This window comes from Dama dama, chromosome 15 (genome assembly GCF_033118175.1).
Source record: "Dama dama isolate Ldn47 chromosome 15, ASM3311817v1, whole genome shotgun sequence".
Lineage (NCBI taxonomy): Eukaryota > Metazoa > Chordata > Mammalia > Artiodactyla > Cervidae > Dama > Dama dama.
Genome location: NC_083695.1, coordinates 82,492,195 through 82,518,182, shown reverse-complemented (window position 1 = coordinate 82,518,182; position 25,988 = coordinate 82,492,195). Strand labels below are relative to the sequence as shown.

General features: G+C 35.6%; 1 protein-coding gene across 1 annotated transcript in view; it reads right to left on the bottom strand.

Moving 5' to 3' along the window:
* The window catches only part of CCDC172 (coiled-coil domain containing 172), a 54,032-nt gene that overhangs the window by 13,609 nt on the left and 14,435 nt on the right, over positions 1-25,988 (bottom strand). Inside the window, exons 3-6 of the mRNA XM_061163168.1 lie at positions 10,697-10,813; positions 9,278-9,443; positions 5,974-6,075; positions 5,153-5,255 (exon numbers count right to left, since the gene is read on the bottom strand). Of these exons, the coding sequence (XP_061019151.1) occupies positions 5,153-5,255; positions 5,974-6,075; positions 9,278-9,443; positions 10,697-10,813 (488 nt within the window). The remainder of the gene's footprint in view (positions 1-5,152; positions 5,256-5,973; positions 6,076-9,277; positions 9,444-10,696; positions 10,814-25,988) is intronic.

The following is a 25,988-nucleotide window of genomic DNA, read 5'->3' as shown; positions in this document are numbered from 1 at the left end:
CTCTGCACCAGTGCCAAATCAAATCATGAAGATAAGAGTTTTGGGTAAAGTAGAAAAGAATAGATTCACTGTTTTGCCAAGTATGTCCCAATCTGGGAGGATTTGATGAGGAGTTCTGTAGCAGGAGTTCAAGGGTGGGCAAAATTAGGGTATATGCAGGGCTTGCACTCTTTTACTTTCATTTAGATTCTCCTAATCTTGAGGAGCTTCTCTGGTCCCTTTAATCTTGCCTCAAGTGGTTTCTTGGCTACTCCTCTCTTGATCAGCAACTGTTCAAACCTCTCCTTTGGAACTCAGGGAAGACCATGGAGGTTGGAGCCTTGCCTATAAGAAAAGAGGGATAAAAAGACTTCTGTGCCCAGGAGCCCCACAGGGTCCTTCTTGGTTTTACATTTTGGGTTTGAGCAATACCTAGGAAAAATGCCATGTGAGCTATGCCTTGAGGACTATATCAGATTTTAGCTAATGGAAAAGAAAAAGAAATATACAGAGGTGTGAAGTCCTCTGGCATATTTGGAAATGCACAAATAGTACTCTGATGAGCTAGCAGAATAGAGTAAGTGACAGAAATGCAGGGAGATAACACAGGTTATGCTTTTGCTTTTGGTTGATTATATTACATTTTTGAAAGAGGTCAAAGAGAAGAGTGAAAAAGCTGGCTTAAAACTCAACATCAAAAATCTAAGATCATGGAATCCTATCCCATCATGTCGTGGCAAATAGAAGGGAAAAAAGTGAAAGCAGTGACAGACTTTATTTTCTTGGACTCCAAAATTACTGTGGACAGTAACTGCAGTCATGAAATTAAAAGACACTTTATTCCTTGGAAGGAAAGCTATGACAAACCTAGACACAGTTTAAGAAGCAGAGATAACACTTTGCTGACAAAGGTCCATAACAGTCAAAGCTATGGTTTTTCCAGTAGTCATGCATGGATATGAAAGTTAGTCCATAAAGAAGGCTGAGCACCAAAGAATTGTTGCTTTTGAATTGTGGTATTGGAGAAGACTCTTGAGAGTCTCTTGGACTGCAAGGAGATCAAGCCAGTCAATCTTACAGGAAATCAACCCTGAATATTGATTGGAAGAACTGTTGTTGAAGCAGAAGCTCCAATACTTTGGCCACTTGATGTGAAGAGTCGACTCAATGTAAAAGACCCTGAAGATGAGAAAGATGGAGGTCAGGAGGAGAAGAGGGTAACACAGGATGAGATGGTTGGATGGCATCACCAACTCAATGGAAATGAATTTGAGCAAAATCTGGGAGACAGTGGAGAACAGAGGAGCCTGGCATGCTACAGTCCATGGGTTTGCAAAGAGTCAGACATGACTTAGCAACTGAACAATAATAACAATAATTAAACTGTTGAGAATTCAGCTGGATCTTAAGCAGGAGGGATTAGTGACAGAGATTTGAAAATTATCTATAGATGATAACCAAAACTTTAGACCAGATGAGACAAGCTATGGAGAGTACAAAATAAGAATCCAATCAATAACTAACTTTCAGGAAGTCTCTGCATTAAAAGGACAGAAAAAAAAAATGAGAAAGAAGCTTGAAAGGCATGAAATCCATATGGATAATAAGAAGTACAGATGAAATCATAAGTAATTATACAAGCATAATTATGTATAATAATTTAGAGTATTTACTGTGTACTATATGCAGGTCAGGAAGCAACAGTTAGAACTGGACATGGAACAACAGACTGGTTCCAAATAGGAAAAGGAGTGTGTCAAGGCTGTATATTGTCACCTCGCTTATTTAACTTATATGCAGAGTACATCATGAAAAATGCTGGGCTGGAAGAAGCACAAGCTGGAATCAAGACTGCCGGGAGAAATATCAATAACCTCAGATATGCAGATGACACCACCCTTATGGCAGAATGTGAAGAGGAACTAAAAAGCCTCTTTGATGAAAGTGAAAGAAGAAAATGAAAAAGTTGGCTTAAAGCTCAATATTCAGAAAACTAAGGTCATGGCATCTGGTCCCATCACTTCATGGCAAATAGATGGGGAAACAGTGGAAACAGTGTCAGACTTTATTTTTTTGGGCTCCAATATCACTGCAGATGGTGACTGCAGCCATGAAATTAAAAGACACTTACTCCTTGGAAGGAAAGTTATGACCAACCTAGATAGCATATTAAAAAGCAGAGACATTACTTTGCCAACAAAGGTCCGTCTAGTCAAGGCTATGGTTTTTCCAGTGGTCAGGTATGGATGTGAGAGTTGGACCATGAAGAAAGTTGAGCGCTGAAGAATTGATGCTTTTGAACTGTGGTGTTGGAGAAGACTCTTGAGAGTCCCTTGGACTGCAAGGAGATTCAACCAGTCCATCCTAAAGGAGATCAGTCCTGGGTGTTCATTGGAAGGACTGATGCTGAAACTGAAACTCTAGTACTTTGGCCACCTGATGCGAAGAGTTGACTCATTGGAAAAGACGCTGATGTTGGGAGGGATTGGGGGCAGGAGGAGAAGGGGACGACAGAGGATGAGATGGCTGGATGGCATCACCGACTTGATGGACATGAGTTTGAGTAAACTCCAGGAGTTAGTGATGGACAGGGAGGCCTGGCATGCTGAGATTCATGGGGTCGCAAAGAGTCGGACATGACTGAGAGACTGAACTGAACTGAAGCACTGCTTTAAGGGCTTTATATATATATATACATATACACACATATATTAAGTAATTTAATTTTTATTATAATCTTGTGAGGTGGTTGCTATTATTAACTTCATTTGATAGATGTAGAGAATGAGTCACAGACATGTTAAATTGCTTATCTGGGGTCACCAACCTAGTAAATAGCAAAAGTGGGATTCAAAGGGTTTGTAACCTTAATCTCTATGCTTATTGCCTCTCAAGACCCTGAGGTTTATCACTTCTGTCCTCCCCAGACTATGTGAAAAACACTAGCTTGATCAGTTATAAAGTTCTCAGGGATACTTCTTAGAAATTAATCCAACCTCTCGTTTAGGTGTTAATCATAGCAATATTCTGTAAATTAGTTGCCTTAACATGTGTTAATTAATGATCCCATTCTCTTCACAACAGAATCTTTTAAATAAATAAGTATCTTATAATTTATAAACAGGGAAAGATTAACTAAAGAGATCATTAAAATATTGTGAATATAAAGTACTGCTTCTCTTCATTAACGGATGGCATTGAGTCCAACAAACAACCTGAACATGGCAGATTAACTTTAAAAAAACTTTATCTTTATAATCATTATAAAAGAATTTCAATAATACAGACAGAATAAAATAGGTATCAAAACTTTTCTAATTATAAAAATCAGAAATAATAAGCTCATAGAAAAGAAGTATTAATTTTTTGCAATTGCTTTCTTACAGGTTAAAGTTTAATAAAAGTAGAAGTGCAATGATAAAAACCTTAAAATAAGACTGGTTCTGAACTGGGGACTGTTGTGCCCACCTGCCTCTGCCTGGGGGACACGAGTAATAATGGAGATGTCTGTGGTTTGTAACAACGGGGGGTGGGTAGTGCTGCTGGTACCTCGTTGGTAGAGACCAGGAAAGCTAATAAACATCTTACACTGCATGGGACAGCTCTCCCACACACAATATCCTGGCCCCAAATCTCCACAGTGCCAAGTCTGAGAAACCCTGCTATCAAAACAGAATCTATACCAACAGCAGTTAAATCGGAAAACTTAAGATAAAGGTCATTACTATAGAATTCAGTACACATTTGAACGCAGAAATGAAAAAGATTCTATTATAAAATTTAGGGGTAAAATCAACTTAATTTTGGTCTTAGTGATGTTCAATAAATGTCATATCATTTCTTGCTACCATTATTAGCTCCTTGTTATTTCACTATTTATAAGACTGATGGCACTCTTTTTCAAAATCTCTATACTTAGTACTTTTGACTCTGCTCTTCACACTTGAAATCATTTTTATGGAACATACCAGAAGGGAAACTAAGCTACACATTTTAAAGAATTTGAAGTGGAAACTGATAAACACTGGCATTTCATTCAGTAACTGCTAAAATACAAAGTTTGGACTAGGCATATTAACTGATATCTCTTTCTATACAAACTTCCTCTGTCACCATCTCTGAAGGAAAAGGCCCTCTCAACAGACTTTGAGTGTTTAATTTTAACCCAGTGAAAACTTTTATGACTGAGGGATAAACCCACAAAACTGGAGTTCATACTGGAAGCCTTTACACTATGAACTATAATGATACCAGTGGGCATGAACATTTTTAAAAGCGTAAAAAAAATCAATGAGCAGACTGTCATTACAGAAACTCATTCTGTATCAAACATATCACCCAAGAGATTGATATTTCATGCTTATAAAACTTAACATAAAATTAAATTGCAAATATTTTCTCACAATCTACTAAAATTATGGCCTAAGGCAATACACTGCTAATATGAAGCATTTGTTCAGCTCTAGTGGACATATTTCCTGTATGATTTATGTGAAAGAAGACTTCATATGCCTCTTCATAGATTCAGTAATGAGGTTTCTGTTTCTTACATGAAACGTAGAAAGTATAAGGAAGCTCTTTAAAATTAAGCCAGCAAATTTTAACACTTAATTATTAATAAATAACAATGAAATTAATAAACTGGGGGAGATGTTCTCCTTTGGTCATTTCAGACCTCAGCCATTCTTTCATTATCCAAATACACAGAAAACACCTAAATATTCCATAGAGAAAATACATTTTCAATCTTTAGGCACAAAACCAGAAGGACAGACTTCAAGTAAAGTAGTAGACTGTGATTTCTTCCCATGAAATCTAGAAGGACCGAAAAAGGTAACTTCAGTCATTTCACTCCAAAAACTTAGGGGTAATAGAAAAAAGAGCTGTGGAAACGATTCTACATTTTATCTTTCAGGATGTGAATAACTCAAGAGTTCTTGAGGAATAGGAAAAGATAAGACTGATTTCATTATTATCAACCTGATACAATTTAAAACTTATGTGTTTTTAGCCAGTAAAGCATTTGCTTATTAACATATTTCAGAATACACATAGAAGGAAAAACATCTTAAATGATCTTGAAATTATTATACATTTGGCTTTATGCTGAAATCTACTTAACAACTTGAAAAATTACCAGACTTTATATCAAAGTATAATAGGCAATTCTTACCTTAAGCATTCAGCATCATTTTGAGGTTTTTCACTGATTTTTATTTTTTCTGCCTCTAGATATTTAGTAGTACAAATGACTCCATTTTTTTTATCTTCAAAACCTAAACAATTAAGAAAATTCTTATACTCTTTAAAAAATTAAATATAAAGGTTATCTTTCTTCATTCATAAAAACAATGCTCTAAATTTTGGTGTTTCATGTAAAATACATATACAAATGCTTTTTATTTTTCTACTTAAATGTAGCAATTAAAGACACAAAAAAAGATCTTAAATTTTATGAAATTAAAAATAACCAGATTCAACACTTAATCAATTTAGTGCTTTACTTATTCCTTTTTCACATCAATAAAATTCCCTTTTTACATCACCTATATCCCAATGAGTAAACACATTTTGAAAGAATAATATTAACCTATAATAGAGAAGACTCTTGTGAGCCCCTTGGACTGCAAGGAGATCAAACCAGTCAATCCCAAAAGAAATCAACCCTGAATATTCACTGGAATGACTGATGCTGAAGATGAAACTTCAATACTTTGGCCACTTGATATGAACTGACTCATTGGAAAAGACCCTGATGCTGGGAAAGACTGAAGGCAAAAGGAGAAGGGGGCACCAGAGGATGAGATAGACAGATATCATCACTGGCTCAATGAACATGAATTTAGCGGACTCCAGGAGATGGTGAAGGATAGGAGGGCCTAGTGTGCTACAGTCCATGGGGTCACAAAGAGTTGGACACAACAACTTAGCAACTGAACAACAAAAGATAGGTATATAACTATTCATCAGCAAAGTAACTCATATATGTAATACCTTTAAGCTTCCTCTGCAAAGTAAATAATTCTTGTATTAATTCACTCTTTTGTTTTTGAAGTTCATTTAACAGGTCATTATCATGTTCCATTGACTTCATTTCTAGAAATAAATATGCAAAAAAACCCATATTTTAACTATTTTTGGCTTTGCCTAATGTCTGTCAAGAATGATTAACTTTTTCTTGTGTAGTAAAAATGTAAGCAATGTATGGTCAATATACTTTTGGGAGTACTGCTTAACAATATTAGATCTTCCAATCCATCAGCTTGGGATGACTTTCCCTTTATTTAGGTCTTCTTTCTTTCAACAATGTTTTTCGTAGTTTTTATATACAAGTCTTAAACTGTTGTTAAATGTGTTTTACTCTTTTTTGATTGCAAATTGAATGTTAATTTACAAATTGTCCATCTGGCTTGTGTATATTGATCTAATAACCTGCCACCTTGCTGAACTTGTTTATTAGCTCAAACAGTTTTCCTATGGATTCCTTAGGATTTCTATACACAAGATCATGCTATATTCAAATAGAGATAGTTTTACTACTTTATTTCCAATCTAGATGTCTTGTATTTTTTTCTTGCCTGACTGCCCAGGCTAAAATCTCTAGTAAAATGCTGAATACAAGTATTAGGAATGGATGAATATTTCATCTTTTCCTGATTTTAGATGAGAAATCCTCATTCTTCCATCATAAATAACATTCACCAAGGTTTTTCATAGATACTCTTCATCAGATTGAGAATGGTCCCTTTTATGTCTAGTTTATTGACTGTGTTTATCATGAAAGGATGTTGGATCTTGCCAAGTAGTTTTTTGAATTGTTTATTATTTTATATCTTTTATTTCTCTTTATTATATTCATGGTCTTGAATATTTTTATAATATCAATTTTTAAAGTCTTTCTATGTGAATTTCATTATCTCTATGATTTCTGGAGATGTTTCTGTTGACCTAATTTCCTTTTTGGCATGAGATAACAATTCCTTTTTCATAGATACAGTGATTTTTGGTTGGATACTAGATATTTTGCTTACTATTTTGTTGATGTTTGAATTTGCTCTCTTCCCCTCAAGCATGCTGATACCTGCTATTTAGCATGCAGTTAGGTTACATAATTAGGTTCAAACCTTGCTTTTAAGATTTAGAGTGTGTCCAGAATAGCCTTAGGTCAAAGGCTAATTGAATCCTACTATTAAGGCAGGATTCTTCTGTTTAATGAGCTCTTTCTATTCTGAAAGGATGGAACATGAATGTCTCTCAGTTCTGTGTGAGCTCACGGAATTGTTGAGCTTATGATTCCCTAGCAGTTTTTCTTTATTCAGTCTAGAGGATTTTCCCCTATGTAGGCAAAGTAATATATAGCCAAAGACTCAAAGCAACCTCTATGTAGATTTCTGGAGGTTCTGTCTATGCAGTTCTTTCCTCTCAGTATGTTGTCCTGAAAATTTCAGCTAACTCAGCCTCCCTGAACCCCAGTCTTTGTATCCTCGACTCAATCAGGCCACTATGTTTTGTTTAAGTTCCCTCTCTCTCTCCTGTTGTCAAAAAACTGCAACCAGGTAAAAGCTTAGGGTAATCATCCTTCATGTGTTTTCCTTCTCTTAGGAATCAGAGTCTTGGACAGTCTCTTGCCTCAATATCTAAAAATAGTTTTTAATACATTTTCTCTAATTCTAGTTTTTGTATTGTGCTCCTTCCTGATCATAATATATATATATATTTATATATATATATATATATTAGAACTTCCCAGATGTATGCCTATAAGATGTCCCATACTCTCTACCCAAAGCAACTTATCTCTGAGAGCCTCATTTTCATTTATGAAATTAAGCTAATTAAAAAGTATAATCCCTATGTTATAAGGGTTTAATTATGATCCAGGTAGCATTCTATGTAATTAAATATTATTTCATGAGTAATTACAACAATCTTGTTAAGGTCATTATCATTATCCTCCATCTTCATAGATGAAGAAACTGAAGCAAATAAAACTTAAGCATCTTGTCCCAAATCACATATTACTCTCTGCTGGTTCTCCTCTTGCCCTCTTTGACATCTCCGTCTCATTATTCTCTTTCTTTCCTTAAATGCTATGCTTTTCCATTTTCTAACTTTGGTCTTTGCTACCCTTTTATGTTCCCTCTACATGTTCCCTTTGAATTATGTTAGCAACTTATCTGGAATCCCACAACTAATGATCTAGCTTGATCTCTTGTATCAGTTTCACAACCAAATTTTAACCTGCCACTTGGGCCTTTCTACCTGTTTATCCCATAGACATCTCCAACTAAAAACATCGCAACAAAACTTAAGTTTTTTTGTCCAGAAAAGGCTACAGTTCACCTCCATCTCTGCTCTTCCTCCTGGTACCGTATTCTACCCAATCTCTGAAGTTTGAAAACTGTGGTTCATGCTTGACTTTTGTTATATCTGTTTAGTCAGTGATACATCTGTCATTCTTCCTAAAAATCTCTCTGTCTTCTCCTCTCTTGCTAACTTCTATTTTTTTCTTTAATAATTTCATTTATATATGGCTGTACTGGGTCTCATCGTTGCGGAGTTTTCTCTAGTTGCAGTGAGCGGGTGTTACTCTTAGTTGGGCAGGTTTCTCATTGTGGTGGCTTCTCTTTCTGCGCAGTACAAGCTCTAGGTCGTGTGGGCTGCAGTAATTAAGGCACAAGGGCTCAACAGTTGCAGAACAAGGGCTTAGCTGCTCTGCCGCATGTGGGATTTTCCCTGACCAGGGATCAAACCCGTGTCTCTTGCACTGACAGACGGATTCTTCACCACTGAGCCTCTCTTTGATGATTTCTTTAGTTCAGGATCTTATTACAGACTGCAATTACCTGCATACTAGTGTTTCTGAAATGGAATTCTCCCCACCCCACTGTGTAACAGTGTTTCCTAGTTTAAACTGTGTTGATGGTAAAATAAAGATCACAGCAACAATATCACCTATATAGTTTCCATCACAATGTACTATAAATATCTGCCTATATATTTCATCCCGCCACATTTTAGTTATACCTCCAGGACCTAGAAGGGTGCCTAATATATAACAGATTGTAAACAGAATTCGGTTATTAAATAAATGACCAATGATCATGTCACACCTATTTCTAAAGAACTTCAGACAGCTCACAGTAAAAGAGATATATAATTAAGATAAAAGTAAAAGAACAGCAATGCAATAACCCAATTTACTTATGAAAATGTAAAATTTCTGGAAAATTCATTAATTCAAAATAAGTTATCTTCATTAATGCTAGATAAATGAGATGGTACTACGTTTTCATACCCATTTTAAGAATGTTTGCCTGGTTTTCTAAGTCAGATATTTGAATCTTGACATTTTCTTTCATCAAGAGCTCTCGTTTCTTTGTTAATTCATATTCATTATTGAAATCTGTAATTTCCTTAATAAATTTTTCTTCCTCCTCTGTAACTCTTCTCTTTGTAGCCTCCTGAAAAATGGAAACAAAGGACCAAATATAGGTGTTAATTGCAACAATATTCTTTAATGATTAAAATTCAATCATTTGGAAATACTGAGAATGAAACAGAAAATTATATTCCTGGTACTAAAATGTTATATTCCTCCAGCAATATTAATTTTAAAAATTGAGGTTATTACATGATAACAACTAACTATTTTCATGTGAAAGATTTATCCTTAATATTTTAGGAGAATTATTGAGGTAGAAATTTTACCACCCATCATTATGTATGTGTCTGTTTGTGTATTAAACTTACAGCCATATATGCCATTTTGTCATTGCAAAATTGGTGATAAAATAACTAGATGATCAAAGTTGAAAATGAAAATCTATACTCAAACGAATTACATTGCAACTGGATGGAAAAGAATTAAATGACCAAAGTTGAAAATGCAGGTCTACACTCAAAGGAATAACTGTCCTTTGAGTGTAAATTCCAAAAAAATCTTTTAAAATGTAGACAAGGTAAAATTACATGGTCGTTTCAAATATAAAATAACAAATATATAAATAACAGTTTAAATTTCATAAAATATCAACATGAAGTAGAAATAAGAATTTCCAGAAACTTTAAACAATGCTAGAACCTAAAGTTTTTTACAATGGTAGAACCTAAACATTACTGTGTTTTCCAATTTTTTTCCAAGAAACAGAACTAATTAAGAGCTACAGCTGGAAACTTGCCATGCCATTCATAACCATTTGGTGGTTGATTCTGTTGATTCTGACTCTGGATATATATTTTTAAGTTTAAAATGTGTTTTTTTGAAAAGTCAATTAGTTACAGATTATATTCTTAAGCTGTTCTTGTCATTTAAAGCTACTGAGTCTGTTTGCTGTGATTTATTATAAAAAAATAAACAAAATCTATCTTTGCTCCCACATCCATTAATTTGCCGCAAGTTTGAACCTCTGTGCCTTTCAAAAGCATTAAAACCAAGACCTTGAAGCCTGAGCAATTCAACTCAGTTTCAATGTTTCTTTTATGCTTATTACAATTGCAAATAATTTCTATACTGCATCCTGACAATTTAATTCTTTCAAACTATATTACTCTACCAATTGGTTTAAAATAGCACTTAATAATTTTCTATATCTCAATAGGACTACCTGCCAATATGCATATGGATAATTTTTCTAAATGTATATATAAGCATATTTTTATACAAATTTTTGATACAATTAGTAAAATAAACTTTTCCAAGTGGATGGAGACATACAAAGGTTTGGAGAAGCATATTCCTTTGGTTTGTAATTTCATTGCACTGTCTCTCTAAGGCATTTTCGTGCGTTTTCAAAAGCTGTAAGAAGAAGGCTTTTTCAGAAAACTGCTGAACCTTTAAAGCAAAAAAAAGGGGGGGAATCAGAATGAAACAATTAGACATTTCAGGGTATCTTAATTAATAGAAGAGATCTGTATAGCATAAAATTTTTTATATCAACCTTTAAGATGCAAAATAAAATTCACATTAAACATCTTACTTTATATGCTCTATCTTAAATTATTTCATAAGTGCTTTACAATTTTTATAATCTCTTCCCCTAATAAAACTATAGGCGCATCAAGGGCAGAGAACGCATTTTTCCTGATATCTAGTACATTTGGTAGCTTAGGCACTAAGCTACTAAGCTATGACACACACTGAAATTTGCTTCAAGACAGCTTGTTTTAAAGAACAAGCTTTTAGTCTTATTACTAGAAAATATGGATAAAGAAATCATGTATACAATATGACTAGTAAAATAATGAGATCAAATCTAGAAACCACAGGCAAAAATCCACTCCCATGACTATAGTTATACCCAATAAAACACAAATCTGTTAAAGTTCTCATATGGGTTTTGAGAACTCATTTTTTATTTTAGTACCTCATTTGGTTCTAACTAGCAAAAGATATAATAAACATTAATATTAGATATGTAAGTGTTATTTCATTTGGGCTATAAAGAATAGCATCTCTTGAGACCATGAATACTGAAATGAAAGTCAGGAAGCTTTAATATGTAAAAGCTAAAAATGATGCCAGACTGGAAATAATCCTGCCACTACATTCAGTACTGGCCCTCATAAGAAAGCATCACTTCAAGTTTGGGGCTGTTCCCATCTCCACAGAGAAAAGAAAAAAGAAATAAATCCAAACTTAAATTGCAGAAAGCAAGATTTATGTTAGCTATAAGAGCTTCTTCAAGGTGAGAGACAGGTTGTGAAATCTCTGTCCCAGAAGATATTGAATAGTAAAGAGCTAGGAATAGTCTGGTCCAGACCCAAAGGGTTGGCCTAAAAGACATTTTGAAATGATACGGCTAAAAAGCCCTACAAATACTGGCATTAAAAAAAAAACAGCTGAAATAAAACAGAAAATACGATCTTACATTTATATAATATCACAGCACATCTGCCAATACCTTCAGCACTTAGCGCTGATTCCATCAACTCTATCATCAATAAAGAAAGATTAGAAAGGTCCAACTTACATGACCAAAGGGATTCAGAAATACTTTCAAAATTGGGGGAGGGGAGAATGGGGCAGTTAATATTTTACTGTCTGAGAAGACAGAAATTAGAACAGATGTCTTGATCTATAAAATCATATACAAACTGGTAACAATGGTGAGCAAAGCTATGATCATGAATTCTATCACATTTATTTCAAATAAGAAAATACTTCTAAGCTATTTAATATATATTATATAAATGAGAGTAAAATGAGTTCCAAAGAAGTTAATACCTTAACAAAGGTTATATAATTAATTAGGGGAAAACCCAGGACTAAAATTCAGTTCTTCTGACTTTACTGCTTCTAAATCATGGTCCTATTATGGAAATACTAGAACTATTTCACAGTAATATAAAGATACTTTTGGAACTAAAACAGGACTTCAGTCTCTGACAACAGTATAAGTTGAAAGTGTACAAATATAAGAGACAGAAAAATTACCAAATACTAGGTCTATGAGAACTCACTGAAAAAAGGTTCATTCAGTTCAGTTCAGTTCAGTCGCTCAGTCGTGTCCAACTCTTTGCGACCCCATGAATCGCAGCATGCCAGGCCTCCCTGTCCATCACCAACTCCCGGAGTTTACTCAAACTCATGCCCATCGAGTCGGTGATGCCATCCAGCCGTCTCATCCTCTCTTGTCCCCTTCTCCTCCTGCCCCCAACCACTCCCAGCATCAGGGTCTTTTCCAATGAGTCAACTCTTCACATCAGGTGGCCAAAGTACTGGAGTTTCAGCTTCAGCATCAGTCCTTCCAATGAACACTCAGGACTGATCGCCTTCAGGATGGACTGGCTGGATCTCCTTGCAGTCCAAGGGACTCTCAAGAGTCTTCTCCAACACCACAGTTCAAAAGCATCAATTTTTCGGTGCTCAGCTTTCTTCACAGTCCAACTCTCACATCCATACATGACCACTGGAAAAACCATAGCCTTCACCAGACAGACCTTTGTAGTATATTCCTAACTCTCAGAGTTGCACTTATGAACAATAACCATCAATGCCAACAAAAATGCTTTGAGACCAAACATCGGGCTGGATAAATTTTGGGTTAATCCAATTAGGTATTTTATGTAATATGCCTTTCAGAATCAAAATTCCTAAATTCTGATTCTGTTTCTACCACAATTTGTAGTCAAACCTGCAATGAAAACCAAAAATGGAGAAAATATTACTTATTAAACTAAGGAAGTTTAAAATAAGACAAGCAAATTTATTACTCAAATTCAGAAAAGCCTTATCTTAAGGACTCAGAAGTTAAGGTGTTCTATTATGGCTATCAATAAGACCTAAAATTATCACTGAACTCATGTCTTCTTTCTTAAAAGGAAAAATAATAATTAAAGAAAGATATTAGACATACTGTCATTTAATTGGAATGTTTTACCATAAAACATGAAATCTGAAAAAATGAAATCTAAATACACCAAATGAAAATTAGACAACTATTTAAAAGATCTGTAAGAAAGATATAGCTGAAATTTTTCTCTTTTTTTTTTTTTTTTATAATCAGAAATAAAAAAGTATTTTTATTTTGAAGACAACACAGCAAAAAGAAAAACAAGCAACAAAAAGAAAATAAAATAGATTAAAAAAACTCCCATAATCCCACCAAATTCTATGTAAATTATCCACTTTGAGGTCTTTTTACTTCTTTAACTCATTATTGGTGTACTCTTCATTCCTACTTTCTGTTTTACACTCTATCTTCTCATACATTTTCCTCTTTTAATCAAGACCTAAAAAGTCCCAGAGAATCAATTACTACAGAAAGATTACAGTAACATTAATTTTTAAATTTACTTAGGATCTGTGATGAAAACATTTAATGCATAATAGAATTGGCAAGTAGGGAAAAGAGAGTAATAGAAGAAAGAAGCTGGACTTTGGAGAAGCTCAAGTTAGGAAGGTTAAGAAAGAACAGATGCCTATGATATGCTGACTCACAAGCTGAGGATGGCAATAAGTTACGGCTGTAGGAACTACATGGGGTCTAATATTATCAGACCTTCTATTTTATTGTAACTAAGGGGTCAAAGGCTTTAGGATCTATCCAGTTCCATCTACCAAGTTATTAATTTTACTACTAAAAAAGCTTTTCAAGACCACCTATTTGTGGAATGTGTTTCTCACTATTCCTTTTGTTCTTCCTGTTATCACAACTCATTTCTTAAATTATTTTTCACATTCTGACTTTTTAAAACCATATCTACTACTGTATAAATATTCCAAATATAACCCTGAAGATACTGATAGGGTCACAAGATGAGGTCATCTCACAGAATAAATTATCATTAGAGATTTCTCTCATCTTTCTTTTGTGGCGAAAGTATGGGTAGGAATCAGAATTGGAAAGATACTAAAAGAGATGCAAAATTGTAATTTAAAAAGATAGTTTTGAACTTATCTCTGAGTCAGGTTTGAATTGAGGCACTATCTTACACTCATAGTAGCCTGGACATCCATGATAAAAACAAACAAACAAAAAGACTTACTTATAAAAAGAAACTACTGGCTATATCTGCTAAATTACCCAGGGATCTCAAGGGGCTACAAACAATAAAAAGAAAGCGGTGGAAGGTTCAAATTTCTCTTTCTCATCTTGTTCCTTCCTCTGACTACAAACAAAATGAAAATATCTGTGTGCATCTGTAAAGTTATATTCTAGAATCAAACAGCCAAGCTTTGTCAGAAAATATTGTTGTTTTGAAAATTTTTAATTTATAACAGTGCCAACACTCTGGTTAATTTTACCTTTTTCAGCAATAAAGATTTTGCTTGTTTCTTCCCCTGTCTTATTTCTCCTGGGATATTTGAGCTGTCAATAGAGCTTGTAGTTTTCCCAATGAGTTAACTTATCTGGTCAACTAGGTCAGTTTTCAGCATAGCCATTATTTGGGACTCTTCACTACTCTTGCCACTTGGACACCCTTAGGTATTTTTCTACCACAATAACTTGAAAATTGAGAATGACTGACGATGTGAAATTAGTGTCTGGGTTCAAGTAAAGAAAGTATTTTTAGTAACGCTCAAAATTCTCCAAGTCAGGCTTCAACAGTATGTGAACCATGAACTTTCAGATGTTCAAGCTGGTTTTAGAAGAGGCAGAGGAACCAGAGATCAAATTGCCAGTATTCATGGGATCATTGAAAAAGCAAGAGAGTTCCAGAAAAACATCTATTTCTGTTTTATTGACTATGCCAAAGCCTTTGACTGTGTGGATCACAATAAACTGTGGAAAATTCTTCAAGAGATGGGAATACCAGACCACCTGACCTGCCTCTTGAGAAATCTGTATGCAGGTCAGGAAGCAACAGTTAGAACTGGACATGGAACAACAGACTGGTTCCAAATAGGACAAGGAGTACATCAAGGCTGTATATTGTCACCCTGCCTATTTAACTTACATGTAGAGTACATCATGAGAAATGCTGGGCTGGACGAAGCACAGCTGGAATCAAGATTGCCAGGAGAAATATCAATAACCTCAGATACGCAGATGACACCACCCTTATGGCAGAAAAGGAAGAAGAACTAAAGAGCCTCTTGAAAGTGAAAGAGAAGAGTGAAAAAATTGGCTTAAAGCTCAACATTCAGAACACTAAGATCATGGCATCTGGTCCCATCACTTCATGGGAAATAGATGAGTAAACAATGCCAGACTATTTTTGGGGGCTCCAAAATCACTGCAGATGGTGACTGCAGCCATGAAATTAAAAGATGCTTACTCCTTGGAAGGAAAGTTATGACCAACTTAGACAGCATATTAAAAAGCAGAGACATTACTTTGCCAACCAAGGTCCATCCAGTCAAGGCTATGGTTTTTCCAGTGGTCATGTATGGATGTGAGAGTTGGACTGTGAAGAGAGCTGAGCGCCAAAGAATTGATGCTTTTGAACTGTGGTGTTGGAGAAGACTCTTGAGAGTCCCTTGAACTGCAAGGAGATCCAACCAGTCCATCCTAAAGGAGATCAGTCCTGGGTGTTCATTGGAAGGACTGATGCTGAAACTGAAACTCTAGTACTTTGGCCACCTGATGCGAAGAGCTGACTCATTTGAAAAGACCCTGATGCTGGGGGGGATTAAGAGCAGGAGGAGAAGGGGATGACAGAGGATGAGATGGCTGGATGGCATCACCAATTCAATGGACATGAGTTTGAGTAAACTCCGGGAGTTGGTGATGGACAGGGAGGCCTGGCATGCTGCAGTCCATGGGGTCGCAGAGTCGGACACGACTGAGCGACTGAACTGAACTGAACTGAAACAAAGCACTAAGTATAATCTACACTTTGCTGTGGATGCTGTTGCTTAAAATAATTTCAGGTTTTAGGATCTGATATTTTGCTGATAAAATGCTCTGCCCAATAGTAAAAGAGACATTACACAAGAAAACATCATGAAAGTTTGGTAGAAGTTTCCACATTCATAATCATAGTAACTGGGGTAAGAATGTGTTTGTATTGACTATGAAAAAGGTTACTTAACTATTTAAACACTAGAGTACTTCAGTGAATACTGTATCAGTTGTGGATATTAAAAAACAGATCTATTATTTTTTTTATAGGAGAAGAAAATGGCAACCCAATCTAGTAATTTTGTCTAGAGAATCCCACGGACAAAGGAACCTGGCAGGCTACAGTCCATGGGGTTGCAGAGTTAGACACGACTGAAGCGCTGAGGACACAGCACATTTTTTTTATAAACACAGTTCTTAACCACAGATGCAATGTGCTTACAGAATAACTCACTATGACACAGTAAGCAAAGAAGGTTCAATGTTAGTAAACATTAGTCTTTACAATTGCTCGTAAGGCTTTACACGATTGCACTCCCTTATTCCCCCTATAACCTTTTCTTCTACCAGTCTCTTCTTCAATCACTCCTCTCTAGCCACACTGGTCTGCTTGTTATTTCCCAAACATCCAGCCATACCCTCTCCTCAAGGCCTTTGCACTGGCTATTCTCTGCCTAGAAACCTCTTTCTCCAGATTCCTCATGGTTCATTCCTTCACCTCAGTCAAGTCTTGGCTCATCTCTCCTCTTTTCACTAAGGATTATAAGGATGCCTGATAAGACCACTGCTATGTAGGTCTGTTCTGGAAGTGTTTGTTAATGCAATATATCAAGAAAAGGAACAAGAGAGAGAATGATTCAAAAACCCGGCACACAGTTCTCTTTCTTTTTCATGTCTTCAAGCAAATATGATTATTGTATACTTAGTAAATCCAAGACACTGTTAGAAATAATGAAGAGTTCAGTAAAAAGGCTAGTAACAAAATAAATACCAAAAACTAATATTTTTTTTCTATTTACGAATAACAAGTAGAAAAAAAACAGGAAAGATCCCATTTATAACAGCAAAAACAAAATAAATAAAACCACAGGTAAACTCAACAAGAAGTATCTGGGACATATATGAAAAAGTCTATAATGAGGAACATAAAAGAAAGTATAAATAAATAGAAAGACACACTGTATTTGTGAATGTGAAGATTCATAGTTTTAAACATATCAGTTCTCCCCAAATAAAATGAGTATAATATTAATTAAAACTCCAATACTTTTGTTGGATCTTGATAAAATGATCTTGAATTCATTCTGGAAAACAAACAAAAAGAATCAGGAAAATTCTAAAAAAGAAATTGTTCTTCCAGAGCATCAAAGATATTGTAAAGCTAATGTAAGTTAAGTGAATGTGATACTGGTGACAAAACAAATAGATTAACAGAATTATATAGAATATACTAGAACAGACACAAATATACAGTTTCACACAAAAACACAAGCTGGTGTGTAAATATATATATATATATATATAGCTACATCATAAAGATGGTGTTTCCAGTCAATGAGAAACATGTGACATTTACCCAAGAGAAAAATAAGCAATCATTTTTATTTATGAGTAAGAAAAAAATCTGTAAAAGTTCTGGAAAAGACATTGCTTAAACAATGAATTTCAAAAACAAACAAAAGGCTTAAAAATTCTAGTAACACAAAGATTCTAAATTTTGATTTTAAAAAGTTACAAATAATAAAATTTTCAACAAATGACAAAGAAAGAGTTAATACCTATTGCATATAAAAAGCTAGAATTCAGTGAGAAAAAGACCAGAAAAGGATATTATTAGGCAATACACAAGGTAACTATGAGCAATACTAACAAATGAAAATATAAGTAACCTAAAAAGTTCAAATTAAAGCCATAAAAGATGTCACTGTTGACACATTTGTAAAGAAAATCAATCATTTCTATCACACAAATAGTGAAATTGTGGAAATACAACCTGGGACTTTTCTGAGGACAATTTGAAAATTATCAGAAGCCTTAAGAATACAGTTGACCCTCCCTTGGATAACACAGGGGTTGGGAGACTGATCCGTGGTACGGTAAAAATCTATGTATAATTCATAGTTAGATCTCCATAACCACAGTTCTAATCCTCACAGTCAATCAACCAGATCATGCAGTACTGCAGTATTTATTAAAAAGAAATCTTCATGTAAGCGTACCCATGCAGTTCAAACCTATGTTGTTCAAGGATCAACTGTATCTACCAATTTGATTTCTAGGACTTTACCCTAAAAACATAAGTGTACAGGGATGCATGGATAAAAGTATCATCACAATGATATTAATAATTGCATTATAAATAGGAAATCAGTTAGAGAAAAATATATAATAGCCATTTAATGGGAAACTATGCTACCATTAAAATTTGTTTACTTAGATATATACTTACTGATATATCCAAGGTATAGTAAATAGAGAAAAAGGCAAAGGAGAAAGGGAAAGATATACCCAATTGCATGCAGAGTTTCAAAGAATAGCAAGGAGAGATAAGAAAGGCTTCTTAAGTGTAAAATGCAAAAAAAAAAAAAAAAAGAGGGAAACAATAGAATGGGAAAGACTAGTATTATCTTCAAGAAAATGAGAGATACCAAGGGAATACTTCATGGAAAGATGGGCACAATAAAGGACAAAAATGATAAGGACCTAACAGAAGCAGAAGAGATTAAGAAGAGGTGGCAAGAATACACAGAAGAATTGTACAAAAAATATCTTAATGACCCAGAAAACCATGATGGTGTGGTCACTCACATAGAGCCAGACATCCTGGAGTCCAAAGTCAAGTGGGCCCTAGGAAGCATTACTATGAATAAAGCTAGAGGAGGTGATGGAATTCCAACTTACCTATTTCAAATCTGAAAAGATGATGCTGTTTAAGTGCTGCACTCAATATGTCAGCAAATTTGGAAAACTCAGCAGTGGCCACAGGACTGGAAAAGGTCAGTTTTCATTCCAATTCCAAAGAAAGGTAATGCCAAAGAATGTTCAAACCAGCACACAATTGTGCTCATTTCACATGCTATCAAAGTAATGCTCAAAATTCTTCAAGCTAGGCTTCAATAGTACCTGAGTTGAGAACTTCCAGATGTATAAACTGGGTTTAGAAAAGGCAGAGGAACTAGAGATCAATCTGCCAACATCCACTGGGTCATAGAAAAAGAAAGAGAATTCCAGAAAAACATCTGCTTCATTGACTATGCTAAAGCCTTTGTGTGGATCACAGCAAACTGTGAAAAATTCTTAAAAAGATGAGAATACCAGACCACCTGGTTTGGAACACACCAAAAAATGATGCCCCTCATCTAAAGACAAAGAAGAAACCTCAGTGAGACAGTAGGATGGGTACAATCATGATAAAATCAAATCCCATACCTGCCAGGTAGGTGACCCACAAACTAGAGAACAATAATACCAAAGAAGTTTTCCCACTCTTGTGAAGGTTCTCAGCCCCACGTTAGGCTTCCCAGCCTGGGGATCTGACAAAGGGACTGTGAATCCCCAGGGAATCTGACCTTGAAAGCCAGTGGGATTTGATTATAGGACTTCCACAAGACTGGGGGAAACGGAGACTCCAGTCTTGGAGGGCACAGACAAAATCCTACACACACCAATACGAGAGAAAGGGAACAGTGACCCCACAGGAGACTGAACCAAAACTACCTGTTAGCGCTGGAGGGTCTCCTTGGAAGTGTGGGTTGGCAGTGGCTCAGCACAGGGATGGGTACCGGCAGCAGCAGTCCTAGAAGGTCCCCCTTGGCATAAACCCTCTTGAAGGGCAGCATTAACCCTACCGCAGAGCCCACAGACCCCAGGGCTGGGTCACCTCAGGCCAGACAACTAACAGGGAGGGAGCACAACCCCACTCATCAGCAGACAATTAGATTAAAGTGTTCCTGAGCAACGTGCTGCCCACTAGAGCAAGACCTAGTTTTTCCCACCCTGTCCCTCCCATCAAGAAGCTTATAGAAGCCTCTTAGCTTCATCCGCTAGAGGCACACAGAAGAATCAAAAAGAACCACAATCCCACAGCAGCTAAAACAAAAACCACATTACAGAAAGCTAATCAGGATGAAAATGCAGAGAGTTCTGCCCCAGATGAAGGGACAATATAAAACCTCAGAAAAACAACTAAATGAAGTGGAGATAGCAATTTTTCAGAAAAAGAATTCAGAATAGTGATGGTGAGGATGATCCAGGATCTTGGAAACAGAATGGAGAAGATGCAAGAAATGTTTACCAAAGACCTAGAAGAACTAAAGAACAAACAAACAGAGATGAACAATACGCCTGAAGGAATCAATAGCAGAGTAACTGAGGCAGAAGAACAGACAAGTGACCCGGAGGACAGAATGGTGGAAATCACTGCCCCAGAACAGAATATAGAGAAAAGAATGAAGAAAAAAAAACAAAACACAAACAAACCTGAAGACAGCTTAAGAGACCTCTGGAACAACATTAAATGCACCAACATTTACATTACAGGGGTCCCAGAAGGAGAGGACAGAGAGAGAAAGGACCTGAGAAAACATCTGAAGCAATAATAGCTGAAAACCTCCTGAACACGAGAAAGGAAATAGTAAGCCAAGTCCAGGAAGCACAGAGAGTCCCAGGCAGGATAAACCCAAGGAGGAACACCCCGAGACACATAGGACCAAACTGACAAAAACTAGAGACAAAGATAAAATATTAAAGCGACAAGGGAAAAGCGACAAATGACGTACAAGGGAATTCCAGTCAGGTTATCAACTGGTTTTCAACAGAAACTCTACAAGCCAAAAGGGAACAGCATGATATATTTAAAATGATGAAAGGGAAGAACATATAACCGAGAATACTCTACCCAGTAAGACTCTCATTCAGATTTGATGGAGAAATCAAAGGCTTTTCAGACAACCAAAAGTCAAGAGAATTCAGCATCACCAAACCAGCTTTGGCCTTCCCAGGTTGCACTAGTGGCAAAAAAAAAAAAAAAAGCAAAAAAAAACACAAAAAAACACCCCACCTACCAATGCAGGAGACCTAAGAGATGTGAGTTCAGTCCCTGGGTTGGGAAGATCTCCTGGAGGAGGGCATGGCAACCCACTCCAGTATTTGTGACTGGAGAATCCTATGGACAGAGGAGCCTGGTGGGCTACGGTCCATAGGACAGCAAAGAGCTGGACACGACTCTTAGCACGCACGCAAACCAGCTTTACAACAAATGCTAAAGAAACGTTTCTACTCAGGAAACACTAGAGAAGGGAAAGACCTACAAAAAATAAACCCAAAACAATTAAGAAATGACAATAGGATCATACATATTGATAATTATCTTAAATGTAGATGGATTAAAATGCACCAACCAAAAGACATATACTGGCTGGGTGGAAGCAAACATGTGCATTTTTGCATTTCCACTTACCACATCACTTTGCTTGACCCCACAAATTGTATGTAATTATTTTATACTGTTAGGTTAATGTTCCCATTATGGCTTACAACTGTAGTTATTTTATTTTTTGTCTGGCTATTGATTATGAAAACTGATAAACATCTTTTACTACTGTGATTATGTAACTATTACTCACTAAATACCATTGTATCATGATTGGTCAACAGAAAAATAATAGAATTCTATATCACTAAATCTATATAATTTAATAGAAAAACCTATAATCACTTTTTAAAAATCCAGATGCATATCAGAATTATCTTGGAATTTTTTGAAAAATACAAATGCCCAGGTATTGCTTTTTTTCTCCAAAGCTCCAGATATGTTTCTAATGAGCAGCCATGATTAAAAGCAACTGGACTATATGATGATCTTTTACTTTATCTAGGTTGTTTCACTTTTTCTATTTCATATCCAGTGCTCCCATTTCATTTAGTTTATGTTTTCCAATTTCTCCATCTCTTCTTTTTTTGTGTTCTTTCTCAAGCCTTTATCAAGTGTAGCAGAAAAGCTTTTGCATATACATACATAAATAGTATGTATATGTATTTTAGAAAACTTAAGAATTTTTGCCTAACTAAAAAATTTATGACATTTTGATTTCACTTGTTTGACTTATATGAATAGAATACTAGATTTCTAATTTTAAAGACACTTTTGCAACAAGCAACAAAGGTTTACTGTATGGCACAGGAACTCTAGTTAGTATCTTGTAATAACCAACAATGGAAAATAATCTCAAAAATAATATGTGTATATATGTATAACTGAATCACCTTGCTGTGTACCTGAAACATTAGAAGTCAACTATACTTCAATAAAATATATATATTAAGGGAAAAAAAAGACTGAGAGGAGCAGGAGCTGATAATAAAGAAGAAAAGAACATTTTAGAGTAATAGCCTGGTCTATTTTCCTATTGTGGTGGTCACATATCTCCCATTCCTTCCACTTTTCTGTCTTCTCTTGGGAGGAATTGATTAGAATTTTAACTAAGAAAACCTGGACTATATTTAAAACCATGGAACTAGCTTGAACCAAAGAAGCTGAGGTAGGCAGCCTTTCAACTAATCTTGAAATATTAATTTAGGCTATAACAATTCATAAGAACACACAAGCACCAAAGGCTATAAGAAATTCTTCCCAGCAGCACTGAGATGACAGGCACAGCTATGCATAGCCAGTTTACCTTTGACCGTTTCCATTCACCTTTTCTGAACCCATCTGGGGTTCCAAAGTCCATAGACAACCTTCTCAAAAGAACCCTCCATCTTCAAAATTCTTCTTCTCCTTTTCCTCAAGTAAAACTCCCATTTCTAGAGAACTGCTGATTCAGCTAGGCATTAACCTGACTAGGGAAAGAATAGTAAAATACAAATAGTGATAGGCCAGGAACAGTCTGTAATGATACTTCTTAATCTGAAAGACTCTCCCTGGGGAGCTACTTTGAAATAAGGTGACTTCTGTGCAATTTGACAACTTAGGAAGCAGAACCTTACCTTACCTATCACTACATCTTCCTGTTCTGTCAGGATATAAAACAATGGAATGCTGAGGGTAGTGAATTTTCATGTACTGCTTTTAACGGAAGATCTATAAAATGTCACAGCTTCTTTAAAACATACATTTTCCTGCTCATAATAAGAAAACTTGGCACACAAGCAAGAGAAGATCAGACCTCAGTCAAGTATTCCACAATAATGCTAGAAACAGGTTGGCGATAGTCACATCAACTTGTCAAACAGCAGCTTTAGTTCCAAGAAGACAGTTCATTCTTCAAGAACTCAAGAAAACAAGAATGGGGGAAAGAACAATTTATATATGCTAACTGTTGGCAAAACGTAAGTCTGAACAGTTCTCACAGAATAACAACGTAAACCCTATAAAAATACCATAATAGAAGAGAAAAAGAGAATTGCCTGGAGAATTACAGAGAGAAAATACTGTATATATCTATAATAATTTTACTATAAAGTACAAATTTTTTGCTAATCAACTACTTGATGTCCTCAAGAGGTACAAATAAAGATATGTCCACTAAAAAATAAGAGCAAGAAAAGACTCATTTTCTATTCAAAGACAGAGAAATGCTGGATAAAATATAAATAATTTAAAACATATATCATTAACATAGGGAAGCCAAAAAACAAGAGAGAAATATCATGCCAGAAGTCATCACACTAGAGTTCAAGTCCAAAGGGGTATCTGGATACAGGCAACAGGGGCTAGGATTTTAAGAATGCTCAAATACGACTCAAAGTCAAAGCCAAAGGGAGATGAAACTGGATAAAGTCAGGAATAAAACAAACAAATGGGTTGTTATAAGCTTTTACACAGCAAAGGAAACCATAAACAAAACAAAAGACAATCAACGGACTGACCGAAAATACTTGCAAATGATGCTACCAACAAGGGATTAATTTCTAAAACACACAAAGAGCTCATACAGCTTAATGTCAGAAGAGAACTCAATCAAAAATTGGGTAGAAGACCTAAATAGACATTTCTCCAAAGAAGACATACGGATGCTCAAGAGGCATATGAAAAGATGCTCAACATCATTAATTATTAGAGAAATGCAAATTAAAACTACAATGAGGTATCACTTCACACCAGTCAAAGTGGCCTTCATTAAAAAGTCTACAAATAATAAATACTGGAGAGGGTGTGGAGAAAAAGGAACTCTCCTACACTGATGGTGAGAATGAAAATTGGTGCAGCCACTATGGAAATAGTTTGGAGACGCCTTAAAAAACTAAAAATAGAGTTACAATATGATCCTGCAATCCCATTCCTGGGCATATCCTTTGATAAAACTATAATTTGAAAAGATACATGAACCTCAATGTTCATAGCAGCACTATTTGCAATAGCCAAGACATGGAAGCATGTCAAGAATGATAGATGAATGGATAAAGATGTGGTATACATACATAATACAAAGGAATAATACTCAGCCACAAAAAAAGAATTAAATGATATCATCTACAGAAACATGTATAGACCTAGAGATTATCATATTAAGTGAAGTATGTCAGATGAGAAAAATACCATACAATAACACTTATCTGTGGAATCTGTGATGCAAATGAACTTATTTATGAAACAGAAATAGATGCACAAGACATAGAAAAAAAACTCATGGTTACTAAAGGGGAGAGTAGGACAGAGCAGAGAAATAAATTAGGAGTTTAGGACTACCATATTATATACTACTATAAATAAAATAGATAAATAACAAGGACCTACTGTCTAGCACAGGGAATATCATCATCTTATAAGAACCAGTAATGGAAAAGAATCTGAAATAGAATACACACACACACACACACACACACACACACACACACACACACACACACACATATATATATGTTATAGCTGAGAAAAGGAGAGAAGCTAAAGGCTAAGGAGAAAAGGAAAGATATACACATCTGAATGCAGAGTTCCAAAGAATAGCAAGGAGAGATAAGAAAGTCTTCCTCAGTGATCAATGCAAAGAAATAGAGGAAAACAATAAAATGGGAAAGACTAGAGATCTCTTCAAGAAAACTAGAGATTCCAAGGGAACATTTCATGCAAAGATGGGCTCAATAAAGGACAGAAATGATATGGACCTAACAGAAGCAGAAGATATTAAGAAGAGGTGGCAAGAATACATAGAAGAACTATACAAAAAAGATCTTAATGACCCAGATAACCACAACGGTGTGATCATTCACCTAGAGCCAGACATCCTGAAGTCCAAAGTCAAGTGGGCCTTAGGAAACATCACTAAAAACAAAGCAGGTGGAGGTGATGGAATTCCAGCTAAGCTATTTTAAGTCCTAAAAGATGATGCTGTTAAAGTGTTGCACTGAATATTCCAGCGAATTTTGAAAACCCAACAGTGGCCATAGGACCGGAAAAGATCAGTTTTCATTCCAATCCCAAAGAAGGGCAATGCCAAACAATGTTCAAACTACCACACAATTGCACTCATCTCACACACTAGCAAAGTAATTCTCTAAAGTCTCCAAGCCAGGCCTAAATAGCATGTAAACCGAGAACTTCCAGATGTTCAAGCTGGATTTAGAAAAGGCAGAGGAACCAGAGATCAAATTGCCAACATCAGTTGGATCACAGAAAAAGCAAAGGAGTTCCAGAAAAACATCTACTTCTGCTTTATTGATTACGCCAAAGTCTCTGACTGTGTGGATCACAACAAACTGTGGAAAATTCTTCAAGAGATG